At 31.4% G+C, this 21743-nt stretch overlaps 1 protein-coding gene across 2 annotated transcripts in view; it reads right to left on the reverse strand.

Moving 5' to 3' along the window:
• The window catches only part of LOC115887268, a 27354-nt gene extending 26209 nt beyond the window's left edge, over nt 1–1145 (reverse strand). For both annotated transcript variants that reach the window (XM_030906655.1, XM_030906653.1), the window contains exon 1: nt 1060–1145. In XM_030906655.1, the coding sequence (XP_030762515.1) occupies nt 1060–1105 (46 nt within the window). In that variant the 5' untranslated portion in view covers nt 1106–1145. The remainder of the gene's footprint in view (nt 1–1059) is intronic.
• Between the last annotated feature and the right edge of the window lie 20598 nt (nt 1146–21743).

A 21743-nucleotide genomic window follows, 5' to 3' on the forward strand; every position in this document is an offset into this window, starting at 1 on the left:
TCATCGATGTTCACTTCCAAGCCAACTGGACGCCGTTTTTTTTCCGATCATACGGTATTTTATGTTAGTATTTTCTTCAGAACTAATCACAACAAAATAGGCTAAATTCCTTGGTGTATACAGGGTGAGTCAAAATTAGATATAACGTGAATCATTCCAAAACAGAAAGTTAGTGAATAAATACCGATTTCGGATATAAAAAATAATTATCAAGACATGCAGTTGCATAAACATTACGATCATTTATGTCATAAAATACAGGGTGGCAAAATTGAAACGGTGGTGGAGAAAAAATCAATATATTGTTTTGACTCACCCTGTATATACGATGCAGTATAAAGTAATTTATAATACCATGCGATCGAAAAAAAAAATGGTGTCCAAGACGGCTGGGAATGACAATCGATGATAATTTTGGCGAAGTCAAGCCCTAGATGTCATTACCTGACCGGTATTATTAGTTTAAAATTCGAGATTTTTTTTTAAATAGACCTCTGTTTTATGTCAATTTTTAGTTAATGACGTTTAGAGATTGACCTCGCCAAAATTTTCATCGATTGTCATTCACAGTCGTATTTGACGCCTTTTTTTCCAACACTCAGCATATTAAAAAAAATAAAGAATTTGCCACTTTATATTTTGGAACAGAACAGTAAAATAAATAATTGATAAACGTTAATTATACACTATGATATTATGGCACTTTTTGGTAAATCCACTCATCAAAAATAATTATAGTTCATTTAAAAAAAGTAACTTTAATGCAGAAATATAATTGGACCACACTGTATATTCAGAAAAATAAATTTAAAACGATTGACTGGATATTTTTTAATAGATAAAAAAATTGAACACCCTGTAGATAATCTTATTTAGTCTTATTTAAAGTCTTATTTAAAAAAAAAATACTTTCCTGTGAATTTTTTTGCATTAACATATTTTGGTGACCTTGAAAGAAAGATCACCATCCTGTTCTTACAAATCTAACGTAAACAACCCAAGAGTCCCAAAAAACATTAAATGTCAAAAAAATACTGTGAAGGTCAAAAGTGTACTCACCTACGCCGAACAACAGAAAGCACAGCCAGATTATTTTCGTATCCATGACGATGACGGCTCGGTCACTAGCCAAGGAGTGACTTGGTCTCTGGGTTAAATATATATTTATATTGGTAGTGGTTCTTTGAGTGCACGCGCACTTGGCTATTTCTTCGTCTTGTCACTTTCACCTGATCAAACGCACTGCTGACTATCAACTGGGCGGTTTGCCAATAGGTGACTCTACTTATACGTAATGATGTTTTTGGTGTACGGTACTGCCGAAGAAAAACCAACCAAGAAGGTGACTGGTAGTACCTACAATGGTAGAAAGTCAGTGGCGTCGAGAATTGCAGCCTGAAATAATACAAGTAGAGAAAGTATACTATATACGCTTAGGTAAACATAGTATGTGACATACTGCAATAAATTTTGATGCAGTGTGTTTTTTCCTTCTTATATGGTCCTGTAAATAATTGTATTTGGGCTTATGTAACAAACTGTTTTGTTTTTCTTGAATATTCAATATGGGAATCTTATCTTAAATGTCTACTGTTTAAAGCATAATATATATTGCTTCCGTATCAGAGATATAAAGCTTCGTAAAATTTTATCTTTTTTGGTTTGATATTCTAAGATGGGACCATTTCAGTTTTGAAGGTATCAGTAGACATACGCAAACGAATTTTAAAAGGCATAAGCAAATAATCTAATGATATTAAAAGACACATAAACTCTCTAAAAGTACCCATATTTCCTGAGAAACTAACCAAGCAAATAATACAATCTTCTAAATATTTTAAAGTCACATAAACGAGGGTAAAGTAGAACAAACATTCATCCCTTATTATCAAAACTCTATTTGACAGAGTGGTACCAGTTGTGTGTGTGTGTACCCTATGGATATCTCAAAATAAACAAGGCAGAAAAAGCACGTAGGCATGCTTAAGGAAATAAGTAAAATTAAAACATCCCTTTTCTAGAATCCAAATGTTCACGAGATGAATGTCTGAAAATGATAGAAATAGGATTATCTCTTTTTCCGTTCCTAGAGTTAAATAGAAATAGACAAACGAATGAAGAAATAAAGATTTCATTTCTAGGCGGTTTTTTAAGGTAATCCTATGTCACGATATCATTTGTATTAGTTAAGGTAGATTATGAATGTTTTTCAGCAAATTGGTAAAAGAGTAAGATTTACACGGAAGGGTTTGGAATTTACAATTAATTAATAAATTGGACATGCTGATGCCCTCTCGGGATAAGGACCAGAAACAAGGGTGAAAGAAGTCTAGGGATCTTTAGGGGAAGGAACCCTTCGGCCAATCAAAAAGGTGCGAAATGTGCATTTGGATTGGTATTCGAAGGTTCCTCAAACAGGGGCGTGTCGAAGATGTAGTAACGCCTTTCCAAGATAGTACCAGCATCAGTATTTTCATCTTCAAAATTAGTTCGGTACTGACTTTTAAATTAGACGGTCGAATTTACTCCGTGTAGATCTTATATTATCCAGTGGTCTTTTTAATTGTTTTAGTAAGTTCTCTATCTAAAGATTTTCTCAAATAAATTCTCAAGTTAGGAAATTCTAAACTATTCATGCTTAAAGTATTTTAATTGTTATTTTGGATTTTCTCTAATATTTTTTCTTTATTAACGATTTAAGACTTTCTGTTTCTTCTAAAAACTTTAGTAAAATTTAGATGTCATTGCATAAGTGATTATTTTTCAATTGTTCCTTTTATTAAATTCTAATTTAAATTTAATTTTTCAGTTAATACTTTTTTTAACATATTAATTTTCTGGCAATAATAATTATAAGAGAGATTTGAAATTGTATGCTAATTGTAGATAATTTAAATAAGACTAATAAGAAGAATATTTTGTATTTTTTTTTAACTTTATCATCTCCGAGTTTTAATTTCATTTCTCTAATTGTCGTTAATTATTTTTGATTCAATTTCTTTCTTTTTCTTTATGTTTTATTAATTTTAAATGTTTTGTTGTTAAATCTTTTTCTTTATTTTTATTTATTTATTTCTTTATATTAAACATAGTTAGGTGTTGTGAAAAATCGGCATTTTATTTCTTTATTTTACCTATTCACTAAAATATTAAGTTATTTAAAAGAACATTGTGAAAACCGGTCGAGTGGTTCAATCCAAAGAATGAGTCCAAGATCGAATGGGTAGATCTTACAAGGGGATCAACGAAGTCTTCGACAGGTTCCTGTTGTTGATGTATTGCTGACGGATGTTGACGTAGTAAGGTAATTGGCAGTAGAGTTTTATGTTAACTGAATTCAGAGAGAACCCTTACCATAAAAGTGCGATGCCTTAATTTCTATTTTTAGTTGGTTATATTTTGTTTTTTTATATGTAAACGTTAATCTATATTTACGCTCTGAAAAGTCGGTGTTCTCATTATCCAAGTTCTGCCTACCGCTCAATAAATTATTTTAATTATAATTATATAAAGGCCACACTACCATGTTAACGGACAAATCTTGAAAGTTTTGTCACAGATATAGAGGGAGGTCAGAGAGTAATAGTGATGTTGAGAGAATAATAGTGAAAAAAGTTTGAGAGCCACCGGATTTTTCCTGTATAGCATCATTTTAAAATAATCTGGGAGGTCTGGGAGGTAATATCATTAAAAAAATCAAAACTAAGTAGTGTTCTGGTCACATATATACAGGGTGTCCCAGAAATAAGTGCAGATATTTAAGGGGTAGTAGATCTGGTCAAAAGATACATCTTTTCTGTTTGCCATTTTTACAATAAATTGAAAATAACCGAGTCTTTGAAAATTTTAAAAATGAATGGCAACATTTTGAGAATCGCTGGTGATAACCGGCTATTAAGGGATTTTCTCGAGGTTTATCAGTCTGTTCGATGCCCTGTGTTGCCAGATACTCAAAAGAAGTATATGCTATAATTAGTGAATTATGAAATCCCTGGAATGAGTTGTTGTGTGTCGTTCTTATGCAGTATATTCGTCTGATTTTTTCCGAATAATGAATTTCGACAAACATGTTGGTATTTTCTCTTATGTGATCTCAGTATGAATAATATGGTGAATTATTGCGGCGTCTTTCTCCAATTCGAAGTTCAATAACAACACAAGTTTACTTTTTCGGGATGAGTTGCATAGAGGCCACTAGCTTATAATTTTAACAGCTGGGTGGTCGGTGTTCAAAGATCTTAATAAAAGGGCGTCACGAGATTATACTCTATGAATTCTGCATAAAAGATGTAACTATTAAGTAGACTTCAACACTAATCTCGAACTGTTGAGTGTATCTACCATGAACGTCAAATATGCTATAACTAGTTGAACTTATGTGACTCTAACTTAACTATGAGACTAGACTCTAAATAATACTACTAAAAATATTTAAGCAATTTATTCAATATCAAAAGTTAATATATAAAGAAATGAATGAAATGAAACTGAATGAACTTAAATCAAGAAATTAAAATACTAAAACTAAAATGTCAAACCCCCTTATCTAACTTAGCACTAGATACAGTTAGGGTGATGTACATAAATCAAATCTAAACTAAACTAAAATCATACAGACTTACTTTAATGTCTTAATAATATCTTAATGGCTTAGCTACGGTATTTCGCTACGAGGTGGCTACGGGGTACAGCGGTTCAATGTACTGTCACTGGAGCCCACGGATGTCAGCAGACATACAGATGCCAGGCAGGTGTAGGACTTTAAAAGGTGACATAAAAAACCCTAAATAATATTGGTTGTCTTAGACAAGAGCCACAATTATAGAACAAGGACTAGCACAACGTGTAGGAGTTAATAAAGGTAATAAAGAGGGACTAATTAAATCTGAACTTTATATCAACGAGGGTTTATAATGTCCAACGGGTAACTCCACAAGAACAACAGGAACGGATGGAATTCTAGACTGTTCTGTGCTGTACGGCTCTGGATCGGACTTCTTGCTCTACAATTACGAACAACCGAATAAGATTTATGAAAGTTAACACTCAACTAATCTTTCTACACCACGTGAGCGTAGAAAAGTCAAAAATCAGAAAACAATACGAACAAAAATCAGTTGAGCATTGACTTAGAATAGGCAAAAGAATTATAGCATACCTTGGAACTACTAGGGGACTTCTTGGGCAGGTGGAATCGAAATATCGGGTAAAAATTCGGCTATTTAATCAGTTGACGGAAATTTGGTCGGTGGTCCATGCAAATCCCACAAAATACAACAACCTGTCTGACCAAATGAGTTCCGGAAGACTTAATCTTTCTCTAGGAAGACCTGCTGATTACCAACAGGGAATGCTTCACGAAACAGACAGCCAGTTCTTCACACGATGTTTTTCGGTCGGGGAATACACAAGAAGTCTTGGACTACTCCAATGTCCTTGCGTGACTTCTAAACCAAACTACAGTGGTGCCCGGAGGTACTGCTGGGCACCCCCCAGGTAAATCTTGAATTATGACTCTTGGCTACGTTTTAATTTTTATTTGCTTGTGATGTAGTTAAAATGACGTTTTCTAGTTTTGTTTAGTTAATATTATTTTGTTGTGTTCAAAAAATGTATCAATTTTTAATTTTTTTTTGAAAATTTGTAGGCAAATAAAGAACTACATATCTACTCTAGTTCCTCTCATATATTTGCATAAATAAAAAGCATATGTTCTAGAATATTTTCCACTGTCATAATTCTATATCCGGTAAATCCACGAACTTAGGTCAATAATTCCACAATTAAATGAACGAATTGCACACTGCGATCCACATCAAAAATAAACAATTTAACAACGAAATTTTTTCTGGTAATTATAAAATTTCAATGACCAAAACAAAGGATAACTAAATCCAAAAACATCTGGTTTGATCTGACAGTGACAAGTGACGAACAGGTGATGATCAAAGATAAAGAGAATTCGACAAAAAATAATTAATGTGGTTTGTTTCTAGAATTGTTAGCAATAGACACTGATATGATTAGTTTGCTTTAATAATTTTTTTAATAATATGTTGAATATGGATAATGTAGGACGTGGGAACACTGCAAGGTTATACACCCTAGACAAATGTCAAGTGAATAAACAAGTGGCAATAAAAAGTTTTTTAAAATTTACCAGAAAATGTGAAGAAAAATATAACATTTTCATCAATGGCGTGTTTCTTGGATCGAAATATACTAACTCTTAAAATATCTGCACTTATTTCTGGGACACCCTGTAAAATCAGGGGAGCAACAGGCTAAATTCCAAGATACTAATCTTAAAATCGCGATAACTCAAAACCAGAAATTTTGATTTAGCCTCTTTTTCCTCTGTATCTTTCAAATGTATAAGTATACAAATGAGTGAAAAATTCGACTGAAATTATGTTTGACGGCGCCACTGATATTGACCCACCTAGATGGCTATTAAAATTTTCGTATAAAAGCATGACTTCATTTAGATATGAAGGTATTGTTAACACAGTATAACATGAAGAATGAGAGAGCCGAAAAAATAAATTTTAAAAACATTTTTTTTATTTTAGAAAATTTATATAAAATAAATATTTGAGTTTAATTTTATACTTAGATATAATAATTTATTTTCAATTTTATTATAGGTATGTGTAACTATGCTTTATCAATCAATGTAGAGCAGGTAAGTTTTGAAGACATTATGAAAGTATTTTTTCATTGAAATGTGACACTACTTAGTGATTCTATAAATTGATTTTACATTTTTCTGTTTAGCTCGTACTTTCACTTATCAAATTTCTTTTTTAAAGCAATACCTAGAGTTACAAACTGGAAAATTATTTGAACAAAATTCTTCATAGAACAGGTATTTTAGGAATTCAATTCTCAATAACATATTCGCATTAATTTACTAAACTAAATAAACCATCTCATGAAAAAATTAAAAAATATACATAAAAGTTTTCAAATACCATTTTCCATATAATGTTTCACATACAGGGTGGTCCGAACTGTATTCCGGAACCCATATTTTGGAGATAAAAATAGGAAAAAAATTCGTATAAATGTATGTCTTACAATGCTTAGTTTCGGAGATACAGGATGTAGAAATTTCATTTTTATTTCCATTTTTTTCAAATAATTTTTGAAATAACGTCAATATTTGGATGAAAATTGGTGTCTGGGAAGTTTTGACCTGAGAAATATTGACTCAAAATGACACTCTGAATAGAATGACATATCATACGGCAACTTTTGACATTTGCGCTTTAAAAAAATCCTATTTTAAATTTCATTCTAGAGTACCATGGCTGTGTTAAAAAGACAAATTTTTAATCAAGGAGCTTTGGAAAAATAGATATGATCGTCTATTGTCTTGTCCTGGCCGGTTAAAAGATGCCCCAATCGTATTTTTAATCACATCTCAATTTTTTCAAATGGAACAAGAGCGGCTCATTAGCATATTTGAAAAAAAAATTACGAATAATTTGGTTCCACACACTTGGTATTTACAGTCAAATTATTGTCGTTATGAACCGCATGTTACAAATTCAAATAAACCATATGCCAAAATGTCAAAAGTTGACATATAATATGTAATTCTATTCAGAGTGTCTATCGAATAAAGTAAAAAAAATACCGAGGGTGCCATTTAAAAATTAAAAGTCGTAATCATTTCCGGTGAAACAGGAAGTGACCAAAAACAATTGAACACCTCAATCCATCCTAAAACCAGTGAATACGTTACTCAATCCTAATTTATGTCACGTACTAACACACCAAATATCGTTTTTTTTTATCTGAAAATATAAAAATATTATAAGGGTGAGCAACTTTTGAGACGCACCCGGTATAATTTTAATGCAGTTATTTTAAATTAGTAACTATAAAGGTTAAAGGTTTATTCACACACGTCCGGCTCCGTCACCGATTTTACCTCCAGTCTCTCATTTTTTATCGTAACTACGACTGTTTGATAGAACGGAACTGACATGTATGAATTGACCTTAAAGAGGAACAGTTAATAAACATTTATCAACCTCAAATTTTTGTAGGATTGAACCAGATTTTATTATCTGAACAATTACTATTAACTGGTTTAAGTTGTTCCTGTTTAAGGTGGTACCATATCGGAAACATCAAACTAAGGTCACGTTAAATATCTGAAGCAAGCACTGACATTATGATTTACCTCTAAGTGCAACGAATTATTCATTTCTTTGATTTTTTTTCGGTACTACCTAGGATGGATTGGCTAAAAAAATATTGTTTTTAAGCTCTTGGATTTAAAGTTCATTGTAATTAACCATATACAGCATATACAGGGTGTTTCAAAAAACATGTGCCATCGCTCGTGGGGATATTCCTCACGTAAAAATAAGATTTATTTTTCATATCAACATAAACCCGATTCTGCTTGTTTTCGTTTAGTTACAGGGTGTAACAGTACAGTCTTAAAGGAATATTTTTTCGATTTATTAAATTTTTCTTTTTTAAAGTACTTTTAACGCTTCGAATGAAATTTTGGGGGTAAAAGTTACAATAAGTGCTACATTTTTTAATGCTAAAAAAGTGTCGATAAATTCATCCCCAAGTAGCAAATTTTATTTTATAAAGGCTGTATAAACAGCTATATGGTAATTTTTATTGGATACCTCAATTCATATAACGTGCTATATAACCGTAATATGATAGCTTTACAACCAAAAAAAGCCCATTTTTATACAACCGTTTAGTAGTATAGAAGTTCTATATAAAGGGTATACAACTCTTATGCAACTATTTTACACAGCGTTATATGACTATTATAAAACTAGTTTTATTGTGTATTACGTAGTCACATCTACGTAATATCATAGTATAATTTTGAATTAGGTATAGGATTAATAAAAAATTTTAAAATTAGTTTTTTGTAATTATCTTAAATGTCATTGTTTTTTTATTTGAAATTGCTGTAGGTTGGTCTAATTAGTAATAATTAATAGTAAAAATATCAAATAATAAATTAAAATTTTAATTTTATTAATTCTCATTAATAAAATTGCGTTTACCTCGTCAAGAAGGCCGAATTCGACGAAATATCAAGAGATAACTTTTAATTGGCATTAAATGACCTACACTATTTGACATCAAAAGAGAAAAAGTCAGTGGCGGAAGAAAATTATATTAAATCCAAAGATTATTAAAACTTTAACACCCTGTAGCTACGAAACAAAGCTGAATCGGACCTATGTTGATATGAAAAATAAATCTTATTTTTACGTGAGAAATCTTCCCACGAGAGATGGCACGTGTTTTATGAAACACCCTGTATACCTAGGTTTATCTTGTAAACATAAATCTGTGTAAGTACGTTTAACTAGTTAATTGAAAATGATGAAAAAGAGTTTAGAATCAAAATTTATAGGTATTGCAGATATAAGGAAATAGTTAATAGGATTACAATATGCATTTTTTACTTCAATATAAATTAAGAACTGATTGTCTTCGTGTATTAAACAGTGGTCATAAGAGATGATTCCCCTTACCTCTACTCTTCATAATCTGCAATCTGTACACAACCGCCTCATTGCCCTGCAGTATTTTGTTCAGGTCCTTGATAGGATGGGAGTAGAGTTGCTCCGGTTCCAGCTTTGCTTTTCCAAACAGAAAGTGTTGCTTGCGATCCAGAGCCCGGCACATCCGCTGGAAATCTGAAAAAAACTAAAACTACAATTGTTCGAATTGTTTCTGCATTTTACTATTATCTGACTTAAAAATTGTTGTTGGGTGCACGCTTGGATGCAATAAAAACAAGGAATACATTTTTATTTAAACCACAGCTAGTCAACTCTCTAGCCAGTTAGTCAGTCAACTCTGCAACTATGATAATTTTGTATAAGATGCCGTTTTTTTTTATCATACGGTATATAGACTCATTACCAAAATATGTACTCGTAAAAGGGGTTACTTTATAATATAAAAAATGTTTTAATTGATAAATATTCATATTGTCCGCCCAAGGTTAATGCTACTCTAACTAATCTATTAAAACTGCATATTTAAAATTCTAAGGGTATATTTAATTGTGCTTTAAGTGATTAGGCTAATTTTACCTCAAGTATCTTACAATTAGCGAATTAACAACATTTTATAAGCAATTTAAAGGACAAAAGAAGCGTTCATAAAAGAAAAAACATTGTTTTAAGACTGTATCAAAAATAGTTACGCTTCATATAAATGTATAAAACTCCGATTACTGTAGTATCTGATTATGGATAAAATAAACAAATACCAGAAATAGTTATTTCTTCAAGTACCTTCTTTTAAATTATACAATATTACTCGTTCGTCGCAGGTTGTCTAGAAAGTTCCTCTTCTAACAGAAGACCAGAAATGTCAAGGAGGGTACTACCGATTTACGCCCGGCTGGCAACTTTCCGCGGTTTATTTGAATCCCAAACGAATGCGTTACCTTCAAGGCGAACAGGCGGTACCAGGTGAATATATCGGAGGAATCGTGCAATCATTTGATATTAAACAGTACGGACATAGAATATAAACGTTTAAGGAACGTAGGGATACTAAGTAGTATCAAATACATCTGAATTTATAGTTTTCTAGGGGTCTTGAGTGATCTAATACCGTACGATCGAAAAAAAGGCGTCAAAAACAGCTATGGCATGACAATCGATGATAATTTTAGCGACTCCAATCACTATACACACAGCCAAACTTATATGGAGTCACTCTTTATTTGTGACTAAATTTCTTGCAAGAATAAAAATTGGTATACAACTTTAAGATAAGGTTTTTTGTTGTAAATAAACATGATAATAAAGAATAAACGACTGCCGCGATTTATTTTCTTTTAAATTTTTGTGTTCAGTAGTAAAATCACGATTGTCCTGGTAATTCTCATTCGATCCAAAAAAATTAAAATATGCCTTATGTTGGATTAAGGGAGGTACAGAGGGGAAGAATTATTGCTTTCACAGAACAAGGAATGCTCCAAAGAGACGTAGTAGTCGTTACCCAGGGTGTTGTATCGAAAAATGCTTGTATCGTTGCTGCTCAACGAACCATCGCAATCACTCATTTTAATGTTAGATAATAATAATAATAATAATCAACAAAATTATGTAAATCTGATGATTTTGGCTACTGTAGTATAATGAGCCCAAAGTTTTTGAATTTTTTGAAAATTAGATGTCTGACTCTCGATTCTACTAGTAGTGGGAACTATCGAATGAATACTATCGAAACATTCGATAGTTGCAATTCATTCGAATAATTCGATAGCTAGTAAGAAAACATTCGTTGAAAACTATTCGAATAAAAAGATCGAATAGATGCGTCATCTGCCTTGAAATATATTAATTCGGCAGCAAAAACCATTCATTTATAAAATTCATTCATTTGTAAAATTCATTCATTTGTAAAATTCATTTATTCATCAGGATCGATTATAATAAAATATAAACTGGATTTTAGTTGTCGCCCGGCGACGTAGGTTTCTTTCCTAGAAACCCGACAGCGGTCGGCGGTCGGTGGCAATGGTATGAAAAAAGCCGGCATCTTTGATTTTGAGTCAGATAAAGATAAGGACACATTATTTTTTTTATTGAGGTGCTAGTATTTACACAGAAAATACATTATGAACGGCGCTGTTGCCGTATATTCGTATTAGTTGGTATTAGCAAAGAATATTATTCTTTGGTATTATAGTTAGTTAGGGATAGTATAACTATATATTTTGCATGTTTTTTTTATTAATATTCTGTTGTTACACTGCAATAATACTTTTTATTTTGGATATAGGAAAATTATTTTTAATGTTTTTAAGCAAAACTGGTTTAATAAATAATAATAACAGTAATAATTTGTTATACCTATTAACACCAAAATTTAAAATCATTTAATATAAACATTTTATTAAGTAGTAGCAAAATATAAACAACAAATTAGAAGTCAAAATTATTTATATTAGATCCTATTTAAAAATAATATAGTCTCTAAATTTTCTGGCAACGTTGGTTTATTAAATAATAATAATTACAGAACTAATTCGTTATATTAACAACAAATTTTAAAATCATGAAATATAAACATTTATTAATTTTCTAAGCATGCAGTGTAATAGAAGAAAAATATAAATAAAAAATTAGAAATCAAAATTATATATGTGTATTACTTTTTATTACTTTGTATTAGTATTTAAAAATAATATTTGCTTTTACTGGTATTTACTTTAAAAAATAAATGAAATATTTCTCCGCAAAAATCTACATGTAAGAGAATTAGCATAAACAAAATACAAATATCGTTAACTTTTTTTTTAAATAGGCACGTGTAAAACTTTAATCAATCAATTTAATTTTCTCATCCCAAAATTTGAGTTCGATAACCATTTACTTAACCACATTACCACATTACTTAAATATGATTATTAAGTTCAACTAATTCATATTACTAAAACATCTAAAATACAAATACATATGTATTTTTAAAATTAATTGTAAGTTCACCTCATCTCTCTTAAAAATTGTTACTTCTCAAAATTTTCCATTAAAAAAATAGACCATATACCGTATAAAATTAAATAATTGAATGATTTTTGACCGCCTGCACACGTACACAATCGTCAATTAAAAAAAAACACTACTACTTTAGTATTTTAAATATTTTAATAAACGCAAAAATAGCACAATATTTAGAAGGCAAGTTATAAAAATTTGGAAGAACTAATAATGCACTGACGCAGACAAAAATCAAACGAATACTAAATTTCATTTATCAAAAGCATTCGATAGTCATGGCTTAACGATAACCATTTAGTCGCACGGCGAGGTTGTCACATATGCTCTAGTATACAAATGAATGAATGATTTTATTCGAATGAAACCATTCGATAGTTGAAATCATTCATTCAGTAACCATTCGATAGTCTAATTCATTCGATAGTTCCCATCGCTAGATTCTACGCATAAAGCATAAACATCATATTAACCAATCTCACCGCGACTTTTAAACAGGGGGTTCCCCTTTAATAAACGAATTTTAAACCGGGGTTCCCCTTTTGTCAAGATAACAAGAAATTTCAAGATTTCTTGAATCAAGACAAGAAATCAACTCTCAAGAAATGGTCAAGACAAGATTTTTTTTAATTCTTGAAAATATTTCAAGTCAAGACAAGAAATTGCTTGTCAATCCCTTGTCCGATCCCTAATTATAAGCCATTAAAATAATAAAAAATAATGTTAACAAATTTATCTTCACATTGATACCATAATTATAAAAATCGGATTAAAAATTCAAAAGTTATGAAACATCAAACATAGTAAAATTTTTAGGGTGGCGGAATTTTGTGTCGGAGAGTTTATATTAGGCAATATAATTTCTAATGAACATTACAATAAGAATGCGCGTTGCAGTGTATGCAAAATAATCTCGGCGCGCCTTCACAGTGATTAGAATAATAATAAAGAGTGGCAACGTTTCGAAATCACAGAAGGCACCCCAGCAATTCCGGTCGTTTTCGACTTATTCGGACTTGGTTATGTGCGAAATGCATTTTAGTCATCCTCCTAATTATTATTATTATTCAATTTAAATATTCATACACTCATTAATAATATTTTGTTGATTATCTTATTCAATATGGGGAGATTGTGTAAGAAATTATAAATAAAATATTCAAAATTTTACGCAGAGAAGATTTTGTTATGAAACCACTGTTAGAAAAATATCAGAAAGTGACACAGTGGCATCAATTCGCAATACTTATTTCTTTAATTCTTGTATTATTTGGAGAAATTTCATCATAAGAAGTTATAAGAAGCTTTTATGAGGCGTTTATTAAATAACAAGCGGTATTTGATAACTACCATACTACAATTGAAATAAAAACGGCGTCAAAGACGGCTGCGGAATGACAATCGATAATAATTTTGGCGAGTATTTGCCCGTACTCTTCCTCATTTTTTAATGCCACTTACTGCCAGTTGCGACCCCATATCTCATTTATTCTCGTTATAATGAGGTTGGGGTAAAATTCATAAATACCCCATATAGGAATAGGTTTTCTCTATTAAAATAGACGATCAATTACGACCACCCTGTACATTAAAGACGAGAGCTGAAACAATTTGACAGCTGAAGTTTCAATGAAAGATTCGATCCCCGTCATTGAAATTTAGGCTACAACAGTTTTGAATTTGCCCATTGATACGTCTCAAAACTAAGTCAATGTCAATTTTTTGTAGGCGTAACTATGAAGTCTATTCAAAAGAATAGAATACCTTACCGTCTGTAACAAATATAACAGAAAATATAACATACCCTTTACCTTGATTGAAATTTAGAGAAAAGGTGCAGCACACTATGACCTAGATTGCTAATTGTAACCTATAAATTCTCAAATCAAAGACATTTTAATGACCTGGACAGTTATCTAATGAAAAAATTAAAAGAAATTTAATAACTTCGTTGATATTTAGATAAGTTCATCTTTAAAGATGATAAATCAGCATATTAATATAATTATGCATAATACAAGATAATGAACCTTATTAATTAATATCTTATCTTAGATTGGTCAAACTAATATTTTGTTTTGTTATTCCAAAATGGTTGTAAATAATTTAAACACCTCGTCTCAGTGGCGTCTCATGTGCTGTGTGTGCGTTTCTATATCTATCACATGCTATCGCGAATCAAGCAGAATCCTTCTGTTTCTGATGAGGATATATATGAAATGGGTCAGGTTCTGTACCTTAAATACCCCGATGATATTGCCTATACGATTTCTTCTCAATTACTCTCCTTCAGGCAATGTTTCCCAAAATAATTTATATGAAATCAATTGCATTTTTGAACTCACTGAATTTATTTTAATTAAAAACCTGTCATCGTCTTCTAGTTTCAGCGAGATTTTAACAGCGTGTCATATTTTTCTCACCATACCTGTTTCTGTGGCCTCGGCTGAAAGATATTTTTCCAAATTAAAGCTTGTCAAAAATTATTTAAGAAATACTGTGGGCGAAAAACGGTTATCAGCTTTGGCAATTATTTCAATAGAAAATGAAGTTGCCCGTACAATAGACACATTGGTAATATTGTGTCAACTTTCGCCCATGCTAAAGCAAGGAAAAAAGAATTTTAACATGTTCATGTTCCTATTTACATTGTTTATTTTAATTTTGTTAGTTTTGTTGTTGTTTTTTGTTTTGTTTTTATTTATTTGATATTTTATATGTTTTGGGTTACATATTCTGTGTTGCAGTTTATTTTAAATTAGTTAGTTTTGTTGTTGTTTTTTGTTTTGTTTTTATTTATTTTTTTTATTTATTTCATATTTTATATGTTTTGGGTTACATATTCTGTGTTACAGTAATAAATAATACTATATAAAAATTAATTTGATAATGTTATTTCTAACCAAAAATATGAGTGCATATTATTCAGATTAGTATATAAGTATTGAAATATGCAGGTGTAATAGGGGGCCCGGTAAAATTTTTGCACACAGGCCCGTGAGTCTGTTGTTACGCTACTGCCTCGTGTCTGACCAAAAAAAAATACATTAAAATAATCTACATATTTAACAGCTTTTCAAGATTTTTATCTCTCTACAAGTTATTTACCAGCTAATTCCTTAATTAATTAAACTCTTCATATTTACCAGCTAACAAACACTTGTCAAACTGTCGTAACATTTTGTTTTTTATTTCAATATTCTAAATTTTTTAATGATAAAATATACCGGGTGTGTCTCAAAAGTGGCTCACCTCTATAACTTTTTTTTATTTTTTCACATAAGAAAACGAGATTTGGTGTATTAATATATAACATAAATTAGAATTGATTGACGCATTCAATTGTTTTTGGTCACTTCCTGTTTCACCGGAAATGACTACAACTTTTGATTTTTAAATGGAACCGTTTGACATATTTGGGAATCTTTTAACTGGCTAGGACAAGACACAAAAATCATTAGACGATCAAATCTATTTTTCTAAGGCTCTATTTTTAACACAACCATGGCACTCTAGATTGGCATTTAAAATACGATTTGTGTTACAGCGAAATTGTGAAGAGTTGACAGAGTTGATATATGATATGTCATTCTATTCAGAGTGTCGTTTTTTATCGAATGTATTAAAAAAGTACCGAGGGTGTCATTTAAAAATCAAAAGTTGTAATCATTTCCGGTGAAACAGGAAGTGACCAACAGTAATTGAATATGTCAATTAATCCTAATTTTTGTCATGCACTAACATACCAAAACTCGATTTTTTTGATCTGAAAAAATAAGGAAATTATAGGCGAGAGCCACTTTCGAGACGCACCCGGTATTTGTGATAAATTCCTGGGAAATTAAATACTTGCCAATGAAAGAATGGAGAAATATCATTTTTTTGTAAAAAGACCCAGAAAAAATTGTATACAAAGCTATTATTCCCCTAATTAAAGAGATATAAAAAACAAATGTGAATAATGTGTTGAAAATAAAATAAATGAGAATCTGTTTAATGAAAAATTAGATATTCACAGTACGACACTGGTAAACCATTTACCTTTATATTAGAGGGCCTCAAAATAATATTTGTTTTGGTCATTTTTATTTTTGAGCATGTTAATATTGGTTAGTTTTGGTTTGTTTGTAAATGTAGATGAGTTCGGAGAAATTAGATGTATTAAAGAAGAAGAAATATGCGTGGTAAATTAAAATTAAAAAAAAACAATTTTTGGTCATGTCTTTATATGAAGAGAGGTTCAAAAATACTTGCTGATATATTAAATAAATCTTTATTTCTTACTGAATTAACATAAGCTTATATCATCTTGGTTACGCTAACCATAAATAGAGTTATAACTCCCTTAAGACCGTAAGTCCCTCTACCTTTTGTAGGTAACTACCATGAAATAAAATAATTTTGAATAACAGTTTAAAATAAAATTTGCCACTCATGTAACTACAAAAACAAACAAACAAACAACGCTTTATTGTGCAAAAAGCCAAAACAGCTTCATCGACAAAGCACTCACAAACAACAAAATCACAAAAAAATACAAACAACAAAAAATACACAATACAAATAATACAATTCAAAACAATTTAAGTCTTTAAAATTACAAAAAGAATATACATGGACAATTTTAGAACAGTACGCAGTAAATAGATATAATTTTAAAAGTATAGTATTAAATACTTGACCTTTGACCAGTGTGTGAGAGATGATCAAAATTTTAAAATACAAAATTGTTCATAATTAAACATCAACAAAAAGTCGTTTACTGCATATAGGGCTCTCTCTCTCCAGGGTATGATTTTAAAGCTTTGCTGAAATGCGGGAAAGAATGAAAGCGATTTGATATTCAAAGGCAGATGATTCTTTTTTTTTTGGCATTGTACAGTATTGAACGCTTAACTAGTTCTGAGCTCGGGGTTGGCAGATAAAAATCGTGCTCTGCATTCATAAGTGGATAGTTATGAGATGGCCTTTCGGGAATAGCAGATATGTGCTTGCGGATTAAGCAAACGGATTCAAAAATTAATAAAGAAGGAAGAGTCAGTATTTTCAAATTTTTAAAGAAATTCTGGCAGTGAGTTCTACTGTTTAGTCCCAATAAGTCCCAGAATGGAAGTGCATAACGAAGATGTGACTCAAAAAGGGCATAATAGGCTATTCTAGAGGTTGAGAAGTTAAGTTCCTTAGAAACTGATCTTAGCCCAAAACAGGCAGCGCTTAGTTTCTTTGATAGAGCTTCAATGTGAAAGTCCCATTTTAACGAGTTGTCTACAAGAAGTCCTAAGAATTTCACAGAGTCCACGACGTCAATAGTAGTGTTATTAAGTACAAAAGGTTGTATAGTACTTTTTATATGACAAAACTTTAGTTTTTGATAGGTTGAGGCATAGGAGATTAGAATCGCACCAAGACTTAATAGTGTGCGTAAGTCATCGTGGATATAGTATCATATAGCGCCGCAACATCTGGGCCGCTCCAAGTGAAACTAGTATCGTCCGCAAAGAGGCAGATTTTACCGCTAATGTCTAGATTTGCAATGTCGTTGATAAACACCAGAAACAAAATAGGGCCAAGTACTGAACCCTGAGGGACACCACATTCTATAGGCTTACAAGAAGACATAGACGTATCAATCCTCACAAGCTGCCTTCTGTTGCCAAGATATGACTTAAGCCATTCGAGCGGCACTACCCTGAAACCATAGTATTGCAATTTGTTAATTAAGATATTATGATTTACACTACTATAGTAATTTAGTTATATCATTAATGTCGCATAGCATAATAAATTTTCAAAATAACAGTTTCATCGAAATCCCCTACTACAATATTTTTCTGTCCCAACCACTGAAGGTATTTTTTATATTCGTTTTGGTAAACGGATTCATTTTTCGGTCGAAGTAACGTACGTCGTGCTTCTTCAGCTTTTCTTAATATTTCCTCCATTTTAATGGAAACGTACTCGAACATGTGCCGAATTCGTGCGAAAAGCGTTTTTTGACAAATAAACTGAACTCGATTGACAACAGCCGTCAATAGTAACCTGGCAACACACAAAGTTCCTACCAGCAGCATTAATTCAAATATACCGGATTATATATGTACCACGGGAATTGTAGTGCGGAAAAGTCCTATCAAAGTAATAATTCATAATGAAATACTCAGGCTTTTTTTAGAAATGAACCACAACATTTATAAAGGAATGTACATTTCTTATACCTATTTATAATTTCGTAGAAATTAACACCCTGTACAACACAGTCATTCTTCTTGTGCGTACACCTTCAAGGCGTGGCAGCCATGAGTACTGGAACTACCTACCTCGTTAGTTGAGGAACTTAATAAAACAAGGGTAACCAGATGATAACCTTGGAAGCAATATTAAATTGACATTAAAGTCACTTAGATTTGGTGAAATATTTCGCGTTAAGGAGAAATGTCTGTGACACTGTCGTTTCAAGAAGACTTAATAACCTTAAAATTGATTTTATAATTAATTTTTAATGCGGTATTCGAACCTTGCATTATTTTGCTATGACTCAAACTGAACGTACCTACTTAGTAATTGTATTATTTAGTTGTAGGTAGAAATTTCCAATTTTTATGACTTGTATTTAATTGGTCAAGTCTATCACTAATCATCAAGAATACAGATTTTGGCTATAATAAATCATATAAAACTTTATTTACATAAATAAAACATGCTTTTTTGTTGTAAGTTGTAATTGTGCACTATTTTACACAAAAAATCTTTTTTTTTTAATTTTTAGAGTTCTCTTTAATTGATAAAATACCCAGGATTTGTTCAAAAAATACAATTTTTGTATTAATTATACCTTACGATCGGAAAAAAACGGCGTCAAAGACGGCTATAACAACAATAATGATTTTGGCGCGGTCAGCTCTAGATGTCATTTTCTTGGTCAGTACTATTTTTTATTTTTTTTAAATAGATTTGTGTGTCTTGTAACTTATATTACAGTTGAGGGTTGGAACCTTTGGTGTTACACAGCAAAATAAAACACTAAATCACCACAATACACCAAAACACTTTTACTTTTACACTGGAGGCGCATTTCGCTAACCATGTTAGCATCATCAGCAGATGATTATAAACTGTCAGTTATACTGTCACATCACGAAATTATACTGTCAGTTTATAATCATCTGCTGATGATGCTAACATGGTTAGCGAAACGCGCGTCCAATGTAAAACTAAAAGTGTTTTGGTGTATTGTGGTGATTTAGTGTTTTATTTTGCTGTCTTGTAACGTTCTATTCTTTTTTAATCTTGCTATCATCATCATCTCAAGGTCCTTCTTGCCAGATGTCTTGACCATTATCTTTAAGGGATTTTACTCTGTTGATGACATCTATTACCTGGTCTTATCTCGTGTCCACTCTTATTCTTTTACGGTCTTTTTTGGTTATTCCCAGCATATTTCGTTCCAATGAGCTTTGTGCGACCTGCAGTTTCCTTATAAGGTCCGTTTTAAGTGTAAATCTTTCTATAAATAGTGGCAGTTGAATTTATTTTCGTCAATTTTTGGTAAATGACGTCTAGAGATTGACCTCGCCAAAATTATGATCGATTGACATTTGTCAGCCGTTTTTTGTTCGATCATACGTTATAAATAAATTAAGAAGAATACGTGTGTCCTCAAGAAAAATTATTTGTACATTGAATGTATAATTAAGGAAAGTTAATACTAACCGCACCTTTTTTTTCAATTCATGCTTTAGGAAAACTATTGAAATCAACCGTATATTCAAAATTTAATTCTCTAATTTATAAGAAAGTACTAATTAACACCAAGCTGTTTATACATCTGTAAATATTTACACATTCTATTTGATACGTCTGTCTCGTGTAGAATATGTAGCCCATTGAAAATCACAGACACATACAAATTTTTGTTTCTTTATTTTTTTCCCTTATTCTTAAGTTTTTTCTCTAAAAATAATCTTTCACTGGTCCTAAAAATAAGCTTTCGGCATTTAACATTTTATGTAAAAATGGCTAGGTATTTTTACACAAATGAAAAAGGAAATCAAAGATAAAGGATTATACTATATCCGTATTATTGTAGCACATTTTTAGACAACTTCTTTATTTTTAAGATTTTTATGGTCAAACATCACAAAATATTCACTGTTTGGACTAAATTTTCTCGAAAATAAAGACATAATTTAAAATTCCGTTACAATACGGAAATAGATTGAAGTTTTGTGATTACAGTGGTATATAAATTATATAGTTTGGTAACAAAGTGCTCGCTATTTTATGGCAAATGCTGAAGCTCTGGAAACCTTAATCAAGCCTTAATCAAAGCACGTGTGTTTGGAATTTTGGGTATGGCTTAACAGGACAGAATCGAGCTAAACCTTAGGCAGATTTCTGAAATATAATATATATTTCCTTCGGCCACACACGGAGCCTAACCCGACTCCTGACAGCGACCCGAACAGTACAGCGTAATAGACTCTTATTATTTTGCATCACAGCCTACGCTGTACCAGCAGGTCAACTTTGCTTACTTTTCAATATCCATTTGTTACCTATCGCATAAGAGTATTCCAAGTATTCCAGTAAGACCAACGGTTGATCAAGGACCAGAAATTCTCAACAGTGAAGTATTGCAGGCAATTAAACAACTTAAAAACAACAAAAGTCCAAGCCCTGACAATATATATCCAGAAATACTTAAATTAATATCAGAAGAGAACGTAGATATACTGACTAGGCTTTTTAACAAGATCTATGATAGAGGAAAAGTACCTGATGACTGGCTCCACTCAACTTTTGTACCGCTTCCGAAAAAACCATCAGCTCGACATCTCAGTGACTACAGACTTATTAGTTTAATGAGTCACGCACTGAAAGTGTTACTTAAAATAATACATAACGGAATTTATAAGAAGGGTGAGCAAGAAAACGGCTATGAACAGTTTGGGTTTAAGAGTGGATTGGAAACACGAGAGGCCTTATTCTGTTTACAATTGATGGCGCAGAAAGTGTACAGACCAACAAAAACCAATGTATGTGTGTTTCGTAGATTTCGAAAAAGCATTCGATAGAGTCAAACATACGAGACTTATCGAAATGTTGTATGAGTTGGGAGTTGACAGCAAAGATGTAACACTTCTGAAAAATATATATTGGCAACAAACAGCCCACATGAAAATTGAAAATGACAATTCCAATCCAGTCAATATACAGAGAGGAGTA

Source organism: Sitophilus oryzae, unplaced genomic scaffold, assembly GCF_002938485.1.
Source record: "Sitophilus oryzae breed Bouriz unplaced genomic scaffold, Soryzae_2.0 scaffold_560_pilon_pilon, whole genome shotgun sequence".
Classification (NCBI taxonomy): Eukaryota; Metazoa; Arthropoda; class Insecta; order Coleoptera; family Curculionidae; genus Sitophilus; species Sitophilus oryzae.